Raw genomic sequence first — 11,502 nt, forward strand, 5'->3', positions numbered from 1 at the left:
TTGGACTATGGGCAAGGTTTCCAGACGTTTCCGGCAAGGTTGCACAAAAACCAAGGTACATACTCCTGTTCCTGAAACCCGGAGCTATACCAGTCTACAAACCGAAACGGCTTGTACCATTCACATCCGTGGAAAAAGTCGATGCAGAATTGGACCAATTTTCAAAATTTGGGCTTAAGACTTTTTTGAGTGGGCTGCGCCAATCGTAGTGGCCAAGAAACCAGGATGAAAGATGTGGATCTGTGTCGATCATTCAACCGGTCTGAACGCCACCCTGAAGTCGAACAACTACCCGATGCCAGTTCCCGACGACGTTATCAGCAAGTTCAACGGATGCAAATACTTCAGCATAATCGACCTCAGTGATGCCTACTTGCAAGTAGAAGTGGATGAGGATTTAAAAAACTTGCTGATTATCAACACACATCGCGGACTATTTCGTTTCAACCGGCTAGCACCTGGGGTAAAGTCGGCTCCAGGAGCATTCCAACAACTGTTGAACACGATGATCGCAGATCTCAGAGGAATCAAATCTTTTCTGGATGACCTCATGGTGTTCAGCAAACCCGCGCAGGAGCATCAGGAAATCCTCATCGCTCTTTTTCAACGACTGCAAAAGTACATATGGCTTCATTCTCCATGAAGAAAAGTGCAACCTGCTACAACTTCAAATCAAGCATCTTGCATATATCGTTGACGAATCTGGACTACAACTGGATCCTTCCAAAATCTAAGCGGTCATTTCCAGCCTACGATCGTTCCTCTGTGCCGTGAATTTCTATGGTAAGCTCGTATCAGAAATGCACCAGCTACAAATATCACTCGGCGCACTTCTCAAGAAGAATGTCAAGTTCGTTTGGAACCACGATTGCCAGAGGTCTTTCCAGAAGTTCAAAGAAGTGCTCCAGTCAGATCTTTTCTTAACGAATTACGACCCGACTCTGGACATCATCGTAGCATAGCAGCAGTAATACCTCTTCAAGAAGCAGTCGCAATATGTGACGTTTGACATGGTACGTAGCACTACAATAAAATGATAAAATGTTCTGTACTCCAGCAAGTTATCAAGTACATCGAAAATGGAGGGCCTACTGACACCAAGTACATTACACAATTAGACGTTCGACCATTTCACGCCCATCAGGATGTCTTGAGTTAGTAAAGGAATGTGTTATGCTTGGAAAGCGCTTGGTAATTCCCGATATATTTATTGCGGAAACGGATTCTGAAACAGCTCCACCACAGACAGAGGACATCCAGGAATGGAAAGGATGAAAGCTCTCGCGAAAAGTCATCCCTACTGGCCGAAGTTCGACGACAGAATTTCCGAAAACGTCGAACAGTGCGAACATTCTACGATACTTCCGAAAGTTCCTCTGCAATCATGGCCGCTCGCACAGTCTCCTTGGGAACGCATCCACCTTGGTGTTGCTGGTCTACTCGGCATGCATTTTCGAGTGCTGAACGATGCATTTTCCAAGTGGCCGGAAATCAGCATCGTACGCTCACCGATCACAGCAGCAGTCATCTGTACGAATTGTTCGCTCGCTTTGGAGTTCCAACCACCGTCATATCTGACAATGGCACACAAATTTCATCGTCAATGTTTGCGGAATTCTGCAAGAAGAACGGAATCCACCATTTGAGAATTTCTCCGTATCATCCGCAGTCGAATAGCCAGCCGGGACGAGAAACCTTGAAGACAGCGCTGCTCAAGATTGACGAAGGGGAAAAAGTCTGCGAATCATTGCAAATCTTCCTACAAGCCCACAGAATAACCCCAAGTCGTGTTCTGAATGGAAAAACTCCATCTCAGCTGAAGATCGGGTGTATCATGCGGATAATCCTGAATCAACTCCAACTACGACAGCCGATGAGCTCAATCATCAATCAACAACAAAATGACCAGTAGAACCGGAAACATGGCGTAGTACCTAGGAATGTACATGCTGGAGATGCAGTTTATGCCAAGGTCTACCAAACCAATTCAAAATGGAAATGGGTCCCCGGAGTCATCATTGAAGTCATTGGTGAAGTGAACGTTAACATTATATTGGACGAATGGCATGCCCGACGTCGGAAGTTGATCCGTTCACATTCCAATCAAATCAAGCATCGCTTTGACGGCCAACAATCAACTAACGAATCAACGGAGAAATCTTCCCTGAACATATTCGTGGACGAGTTTGGACTAAGTACAGGATACATTCCAATTTCCATTCCCATTGCTCCTCCAGAACCTGTACCAGATCAAGAAGTTTTCATTAATGTTACTGATGATAACGAAGCACTACCTGAAATGGAAGAAAGCCTGCGGGAATCAATTCAGCAGTCACACCTGATGTGAAAGCCTCTGCGAGTCGACCCAGGCGAATAATGCAGATGCCTTCCAGACTAGAACCTTTCCTGGTATTTTTGAGATAAGAAGGGAGTTCTAGGTGGTTTCAGGGGTATTCCGGAGCGATGCAGAGGTATTTCAGAGCTTTTTAGGAGTTTAAGGGGGTTTCAGGAGTTTCAGAAGGTTTCAGAGGTGTTCAGAAATCGCTCAAACCCACCTAAAACACCTCAGAAACCTCTCAGGAATACCCTCAAAAGCCTGTGTCCGCAATAATCGGGACACATAAGTATGGTTGTAGCTCTGTAATGAACCGGTAAAACTGGCCAAATAATTGACTGAGAACTCTTTGGTGTATGTTTATTATTTGTGCCAAATTTCATAAAAATCGATGGATTACTTTTAACTGTTCCAATTTTCTTTCGGTAGATGGATCTTTATCGCTACAGTTTAAAGTTCTAGGATGATAATTATGAAATTTCGTTAGCAGTTATGATACTTATAAACACACTTTCTTGCAAAATTTTATCAATTTTGATCAATTGGTTTGAAACCTACTGGTTTTTCGTGTTTTTTATGTGCGATGTTTGCCTATTCATAACTTTGGAATTTCTCTGCAATTTTCACAGAAGGTAGTTGATTATATGTACATCATGCATGCAAATTAAATATTATTGGTATAGTACTTTCAATAGTACAATCGGATAATAAGGGTACTGACAAATTGCTGTCTGAGGAGCTAAGGGATTTTATTTGAAATTTTGCCTATGCAACAAATGTAGATTGAGAGATTTGTGTTCAAAATTTCAGCCATTTCCTTTGCCTAAGCCAAAAGTTACAGTGCTGACAAGCAAAACTAGGGGCTGTACAAAATTCAATGGCACACATTCTACTTTTTTTCATTTCTGCAACAAAAAGTATTACGCCGATTCACATTACAGCTGTATTTCTGTGTCCCCGTTATTGCGGATAAAGGATTTATAACGCCCCGCAATTTGCATGACTAGTTTTGGTCGTTGATATAAGTTCAAATTACTTTTTTGCAGGTGAATTTCCCAAAAACCTGTTGATATGGGTATTTCACCTTAAAACCGCTACAGCCACAATCATCAACGAATCAAATCAATTCGATTCGCTGTCTGATGAGCAGCCTTTTCGAAACGAAAACAAATCGTTTCGCGGTTCATTCGTTTTTTGCACTGCTCGCCATTCTCCCCCCTCCATTGCTCCATTGCAAATGTCTGATGATGCTTGATGGATTGCCACCACTAAAGATGCGGTCCCAGGGACCGAGGTGCGTTTAGTGCTTTTTTTAGGAGGCTTTCAATCACGAAGACGACACTGGTGGCGGTTGACGGAAAATGCATCGGCCATCTCGCTCGGAGAGTCGTTGAATCGGACAACAAACGATTCCCGACTAGATGGGGAAAAAAACTATTACAGGTTGTTTGGTTAGGAAGGTTTTGTTAATAACAAAAATTCTAACAAAACTCGTTCTACTTACATCAAAAATATAACAAGAGTATATCAAATTTTGTTAGACTAAACTAGCGAAATCATAACAAGTTCTGTTATATATTTCAAAACAATTTTGTTACAAATTTTGATATAAATCTTTTGGGTTCAGTGACCAAAATAACAAAAATTATCCATCTTTTTCGGGACAACATAAAAAATGTTATAACTTTAGAAATAATTTTGTTATAAAAAATATAACAAAGATTGCAATAAACGTGTTACGAAACTATGTTAGCGGTAGTTTTATTATAATGCATAATATAACAAATGTTGTTATGCATCTGTTTGAATAAATGAAACAAGTTTTGTTAAATTTAGTTATTAAAATTATAATAAATGTGTGGAGCGGACCTGGTGTGATGGTTAGAACACTTGACTATCACGCCGAGGACCTGGGATCGAATCCCACTCCCGACAAACTCACAAAATGTGAGTTCTTCCTTCGGAAGGGAAGTAAAGCGTGGATCCCGAGATGAACTAGCCTAGGGCTAAAAATCTCGTTAATACAGATAAAAAAAAATATATATAATAAATGTTACTATAATTTTGTTATAAGTATTCACATGGAAAAATCCTTATAACATAATTGTATTAACTATTGTTGTTTCTAACAACAGTTGTCATAATTTTGTTATTATCTTGTTACGTGCTTCTGGTCGGGTTTTGCGGTAAGCACTTCTTGTTTATCCACATGTTTTTGCTGGGAATGGTTTTTGCGTTTTTAGTTATTGTTCGCACTGCCAATTTCCGCAAGCGACGCACGCGGCGAAGGGATTCCATTTCGATTCGAGTGATTAATTGTTCTCGTTTAAATCGCAGAGGCGACCAGGGCAGGGATGCCAGAAATGCATATGCTTGAAACGTAAAATAGTTTTTTTTAATTTACCAGCAAGCTAAGCTGCGGGTTAGGCTGACTGCATATATTGATGGTCGAGACTGTCAATAACGGTTATGTGGAGCGGACCTGGTGTGATGGTTAGAACACTTGACTATCACGCCGAGGACCTGGGATCGAATCCCACTCCCGACAAACTCACAAAATGTGAGTTCTTCCTTCGGAAGGGAAGTAAAGCGTAGGTCCCGAGATGAACTAGCCTAGGGCTAAAAATCTCGTTAATACAGAAAAAAAATAACGGTTATAAACTGCGCCGGCCACGTCCTTACAGTTAAGTTGGAATAGGGAAGGAATATTAGTACCAACCTTTGTTATGTGAAAGACCGTGTTTCTCGCTACGTGTCCACCAAAGGCCTTAGGAAGGAATGCCAGTTGGAAGGTATCAGTGGTACAAACCTTTGATAAGCGAGGCACGAGCATCATATTCAAAAGTTGAGAATCAGAGTTCATTCAACTTGCAAATAAAATAATTGAAACAGCTTACACGACGAAACCTGTGTTCTTATCGGAACAGATATCGAGAAGTACAACCTGGCATCCCTGCTCGGCAGAAGAGCCCGCTCAAGGACCGATAATTACGCGCAAAGCCCCGGCATCGTCGTCGTCATTAAGTTGAGTGACTTTTGCGCTGACTGTCAGCAGGTTTGCCTTCTTTCAAAACAAATTAACCGAAACAAAAAGTTTCCCGACTCGATTGTGCTTCGGCAGAGCCCGGAGGACAGTGGTGGATAGAGGGAATTAACAAGCGAGTGACAGGAGGAGGAGGGAGTCATAAAACAAAAACCCAGACAAATTGAATCACGAGAAGGCGGGCTAAAAGAGTGCGCGGGCATTTATTTATGCTTCAGATCCACAACTGACACCACACCGCACCGCAGGTACCAACATCGGATTGGAGTAATTTGCATTTAAATTAAAGCTTACACATTGTTCTGGCATGTTTTCCTTTGGCCAGCTGAGTGTCGGGAATGGTGCGGGGTGGTTAGAGAGCAAGAGAGAGGTTGATTTGCTTCCTTCAAATGGGTTCGCGATGCTGCCGGTATAATCGTTCAAGGTGTTTCCCGCGCTCAATTTATGTATTCCATGTTCGGAATAAAACTTGGAGAAAAGAGCCAGCCGACGACAGCGGCTGACGGAAGCAAACAAGTTTTAAGTTCTTGAATGGAACACGTGCTAGGAGAGATGACAATAGGTATTTAAGCAGTGTTTAAAGAAAACGGAATGTTGAAACCATGGAAAAGGTCCCAAGACGCACCGAAACGTCGGAAAAAAAATATTAAAAACTAGCATTTTCCATTCCCCACGCTTATAACCTTATAACCTTAAAAAGCAATACATTCAATACATTTGAACTGCTTACTAACTGATTGGAGTCGAGTGACATCATATTCATGTTTGTAAACGTACCTGCAATGAAACAAATGAAAAATAATTAATAACAGATAAAAAGATATGATAAGAATTAATAAAAACATATTTTTTTATTATGCACTTGTCTGTTTGACACGGAAGCTTGCATTATGTAGACTACATTGTACATCGAAAAATGTTAAGCTTAGACTGCGACTACATATAATGGTGAGCTCGTTTCATGCTGTTTTTCTTTTTTCAAGATCTTCAATGATTTATGAAAATATCTGTTTTAGCTTAAAAATGGAGAATATTAAAATTATCATATGGCTTATGGTTACATACCATAATGTGTATGGTAACTATTTTTTTATATTACTCCTTACAATAATATCTGTGCAAGGAAATATTAAGCTTTTACACTGCAATAATACCTTAGAATTCCTACATATTTCCCTTTTACTTGGTACTGTGTAAAACCATATGTGTTATAGTACTTTTATTGTTTTTCTTATTGTAGTCAACGGTACTGTTTTTCCCATCGGCCTTCTTTTTACTCCCGTCAACCGACATTAAGTCAGTGGAACTTACATTCCATCATTGACTTTGTTGGAGTTCAAATTCGTATATTCTTGCTAGTGTATTACGGTGTAGAAGTCGTTTCATATATGAATTTGTTCGAAAAAAAATCTCCTGCCATCGTTATATTCTCATTGTCTTAAACCCATTTCGAATTCCTTTCGACACAAATACAGCGCAAACATTTTTATTTTCTCCTAGGTATCATCAAATCCTCACGGTGCGGTGTGTGAAACGTATGCTCGATCGACTCCCACGCCAAAAATTTTCACGGAAGAATTCCAACCGTTGGTTGTTGTTGGCTGGCTGACGGATTGTTCAACATGAGAACACCTATCACCAACCAGGTCGCTGTTGCTGTTGCTACTGCTACATCGCAGCACTGCAAGATGATTCTATTCAAATTCAAATTCAAAAATACCTGATGCTTTTTCACCAGCCACCCACCCGTTCGAAATGATGATCCATATGCAAACACGTATTTAGATGCACCGCTCTGTTGCGGCTGAGATGTGCGTGGGACAATAAATTCTAAACTTGACATTTCGCGAGTGAAATTCAGGCGTCACCTTGCCAAATGTAATGCAATGAATCGTATTGAAACTGAAGAGTAGTGTTTATTGTGGCTAAAAGCTTAATAGCAAACAATAAAATTATTATATGGCTTATGGTAAAGTACCGTAACATATAACATGAATGCTTTTTTATATTATTCATCACAGTAACGTTTGTATTAGGAAATTTTCCAGCAAAATTTATCACTTACACTGCAATTATATGTTAAGATTGTTAGCTTGTTTTACTATAAAAGATGTATTGTATTATGTATAACCATAAGCGTTACAGTATGTTTATTGTTTTGGACGTTTTAGGCACAATTAATAGTACTGTTATGTTACAGCGAAAGGCATTGCGTCTTGCAATTGCATTGCAATTATGATTGTGAAATATTTCCCACTTCATTTTTTTCGAGGATAAACTTTTCGGAGTCATCCCGACCCGAAGATGCTTATCGAACTTTACACGTGTGCTCTTTAACGAGAAGAACGTTTGCAACTTTGTTGTACCAGCCAGCAATGCTCAACAGCACTGCGGCTCAACCATCCATCGTCCGCCAGTGAGTGAACTTTGGATTTACGGTCTTATTGTGCTCGATCACTCGACTTATGGCGGGCGGCTACAGACAGACCAGAGAGGGATGGCGAGCTTTATCTGTGTGAAGTGATCAACGTTTTTTTTTGCTCCTATAATGACGACGTCAACGACGAGCACCGGCAGAGCAACACAATCTGGTTCTGGTTTTAATTTTTGCACCATTACTAACACCACCTACTACGGCTGTTTGACTTTGGCCAATAGCAGGAGCGAGCATCCATCAGGTAGATCGGTTTAAGTTGGCTCGCGGTAGGGTGACTAGATTGTACCAGGATGTCTTACTATTAAATTCAATAACCAGAGCTGGGATCTGTCATAAAATTCGCAATACAGTTTCTTCGTTCAAAGATGAGTTTCGTCGTTTTGAAAAGTTATGCTTGAATCAATTTCCAGTTTATACTTCTCAATAGTTTATGTAGATCGATCATGATTCATTCGTTATATGCAAAGAATCAGAGATGCGAATTATCACGATCATCACGGGAGAATCATTAGATCATGACAATCACATTCTTATCAGTAGCGATGCCGTGATAAAAAGATCATAGAAATAAAACAGAGTGTATTATTACAACACGCTGAAATGAATGGTAGGTACCATTAATTTGATTGTTTAATATGATAGAATAACAACAGACCGTATGGTTTTTCACCATAGAGTGTATTGTAAATGCCCCTTTTACAACAGAAAATGGGGGGGGCTGTTATTTCTTGATAGCAAACTCCAGTCAAGTACCATTTATTCTATAATTGAAATCTCTAGTGCCATTGATTTTATTGTGCACGTATTGTAGTTCCAATGCAGCATTTTTAATAGGAAAATACGTACACAATATAATTTGTTGTTCAACAATCAAATTTATCATTTGTCGAAGGTAGATTTTGTTTGATACAAGTTTGGTATTAATATTTACTTCAGGCATTGGCCTTATCAAAATCTGTTTTCAAAAAGTTCATACAGTCTTTCAGAGCTTTGCAGATACTGGTATTGAGAAACGTCATTAATTAATGTTTGCAATAGGAGACTGACATATGAAAGACGTTTTAATTTCAACAGACAGATATTCCCCTTCTAACCCTTTGGTCACCCTATATCCCAGAGAGGCTATAAACCCTTCCATCCGTGATCACACTAGCAGCAGCGGCAGACTGACACGACCGGGTGCTGCTGTTAGGTTCGGATCGAACAAATCTCGTGTGCACGCGCGCGTGAACGCCAAGCGATTCTTAGCTTCTAAAGCGGAGCTGTGTCGCCTCTCGACGATGATGATGATGATGGCTGGTCGGTGGGTGTGACTAGCTCTAAATTCGCGAAAGGAATTCCTTTCCTTCTGGTGGATTGCCTGTCGGGCCGGTATATTACTCGTTGCCAGCCTATGGTTGCTACTACTTCTGCTGCTAATGATGATTGCAAATTCACATTCTCCCGGCCGCCGCTTGGTAACTGGGATGGTTGCACTTTATGGTAAACGGATCTATCTAGAAGGTGTTTTACTTTTCTTAGATTTACTGTTCATTTTTTACATCTTGATGTTAAAGAAGTTATCAAGATAGAAAAAAACTTTGTCTTTGTAGAAGTGTTCCTCAGGGTTAAAGGGATTCAAGGGGCGTTTCAAGAATTTTCCAGAGAGTTTCAGGGACGTTCCACGGTTTCAAGTGGGTTCAGAGACGTTCCATGGAGTTTCAGAGTGTTTGATGTGCGTATCATGGTGCTTCAAGGCGTTACAGGAAGTCCCAGACACGTTCCAGGGTTATTGTAGGAGGTCTAGAAGGATTTCAGGGGCGTTCCACGGGGTTTAAGCGTTTAAGGGAATCTCAGGAGCGTTCCCTAGGTCTTAGGGCATTTCATGAGACTTCGGGAGCTTCCAAGAGCTTCAATGGACGTTCCATAGATGTTTCAAGGGGTTTAAGGAACGTTCCAGAGGGTTTCAAGAGGTATCAGGAGCGTTCCATAAGGTTTCAAGGGGCCCTACAGGTGTTCCAGAATTGATCCATAGGAACTATGTGGGTTTCTGGAACGTTTCATTGGCGTTTCAGAGGGTTCTAGGAGCGGTCCGAAGGTTTTCAAGGGATTCCAGGGCGTTCCGATTCGGGATTGTTCTATGAGCGTCAGGGGATTCTAAGGGGTTTAAGAGACGATCAAATGAGTTTTAAAAGTTTTTTTGTTCTATGAGCGTCAGGGGATTCTAAGGGGTTTAAGAGACGATCAAATTAGTTTTAAAAGTTTTTAGGAGCGTTCCATACTCTTTCAGACGTTCCAGCGGTGTTCCAGAGGATCCCAAGGGGTTTCAGAGGCGCTCCCGTGGTGTTCCCGTGGGTTTCATTCGATTGCAAGGGCCTTTCAGGGATATATACCTCATACCACTTCGAAACCCTCTGAAACGTTTTTGAATGCCTTAAAACTCATCTGGGATTGATCTGTAACTTACTTGAAAGCCACCTAAATCCACCCAAAATCCCCCGCAATCCCTCTCCCCTCTGGAACCCCAAAAGCTGCTGAAAAGCCTTGATACGCCTTGAAATTCCTCTGAAATACTAATGAAACTCCTCAGAAAGCCCAAGGAACTCTCAGGAACCCCTCCAAAATCTGATAAATTTGTAAAATTACGACTACAGTTAATGATGAGGAAGCTGTGGAATCAGATGAAGAACTGAAGAGCAGTAAGGCCGTTGGAAAGGACGAACTCCCGGCTGAACTTTTCACCATGCTCTGTAGACGATACGGAAATAAGAAGAACTACTTCCTAGCTGGCAGCAGGATCTCATTTGTTCTCTTTACAAAAAGGGAAACAGTGTGGAATGCGTCAATCGCCGAGGTATGACACTCCTCATTTTTTTTTTATTCTTAATCACTTAACCTAATTTACAGCTCTATTGTCCACTGGGGCACTACGTGAGCAATTTCAATTGACAGCTGCACTTACATTTTGTACAGCGCCTAGATTCTATTCTACTTTATCGAACTGGTTGCCTTTCTGCTGCTTTCACTTTTTCTACTTTATACCTAGTAGAATGATGAGCACAAGGATGGTGATGGATGGCCGTGGTTTCTTTCCAGTCCGATTGGGGGTCCATTATGAGTAGCAGTTCGCCGATGTCCAGGTATCCGGGTCCGTTTGAGCCATGGGGCTCAGAAGAGGATCAGTGTCAGTTGCTCTCGGGGAAAAGCAACTGACGAAAAATTGCAAGTGCCGGGGCTGGGAATCAAACCCATGACCATCCACATATGAAGCGAACGTGTGACCAACTACGCCACGGGCCCCGGCTACACTCCTCAATTTGGGGTACAGATTTTTGTCACATAAGTATTGTTTTTTTTTACAGATTCAGACTCTTGGAGGAGTTCTTCGTCAGCGAACACCAAGCCGGTTTACATGAAGGCCGATTGTAGTCGGCAATCCCACGAGAACAACTTTCAGACACACCCTCTATTTATTGGTTTCAAAGAGACACACGATTCAGTGAAAAGAAATAAATTGAGGCAGATGCACGGTAGAACACGGGTTTCCGGCAAAACTGATTAGGCTGATTCAGGTGTAATTACGTTTTTTTAAGGGAGACAACAAGAATTGGTCCTCGCAATCAAAAGTTTAAGACAGTTAAGGCAGTGGCGTCGCGTAACCTCACTTTTTACCTGTGCACCGACCCTAAAACTTGCAATTGTAGAGGA

The 11,502-nt window shown here is 41.2% G+C and overlaps 2 protein-coding genes across 2 annotated transcripts; both read left to right on the top strand.

Annotated features, from left to right (window-relative positions):
- Window positions 1–232: 232 nt before the first annotated feature.
- LOC134284631 (uncharacterized protein K02A2.6-like) lies at window positions 233–643 on the top strand. Its single transcript, XM_062843621.1, has one exon. The coding sequence runs from the start codon at window positions 233–235 to the stop codon at window positions 641–643; it is 411 nt and encodes a 136-aa protein (XP_062699605.1).
- Window positions 644–1,384: 741 nt separating this feature from the next.
- Window positions 1,385–1,912, top strand: LOC134284630 (uncharacterized protein K02A2.6-like). The gene has a single exon (XM_062843620.1). It carries the CDS (start codon window positions 1,385–1,387, stop codon window positions 1,910–1,912), a length of 528 nt encoding a protein of 175 aa, XP_062699604.1.
- The last annotated feature ends 9,590 nt before the right edge of the window (window positions 1,913–11,502 follow it).

This window comes from Aedes albopictus, unplaced genomic scaffold (assembly GCF_035046485.1).
Source record: "Aedes albopictus strain Foshan unplaced genomic scaffold, AalbF5 HiC_scaffold_37, whole genome shotgun sequence".
Lineage (NCBI taxonomy): Eukaryota > Metazoa > Arthropoda > Insecta > Diptera > Culicidae > Aedes > Aedes albopictus.

Coding starts and splice junctions, on each gene's coding strand:
- LOC134284631 (XM_062843621.1), top strand. CDS start 233: ATGTGGATCTGTGTCGATCATTCAACCGGTCTGAACGCCACCCTGAAG.
- LOC134284630 (XM_062843620.1), top strand. CDS start 1,385: ATGGCCGCTCGCACAGTCTCCTTGGGAACGCATCCACCTTGGTGTTGC.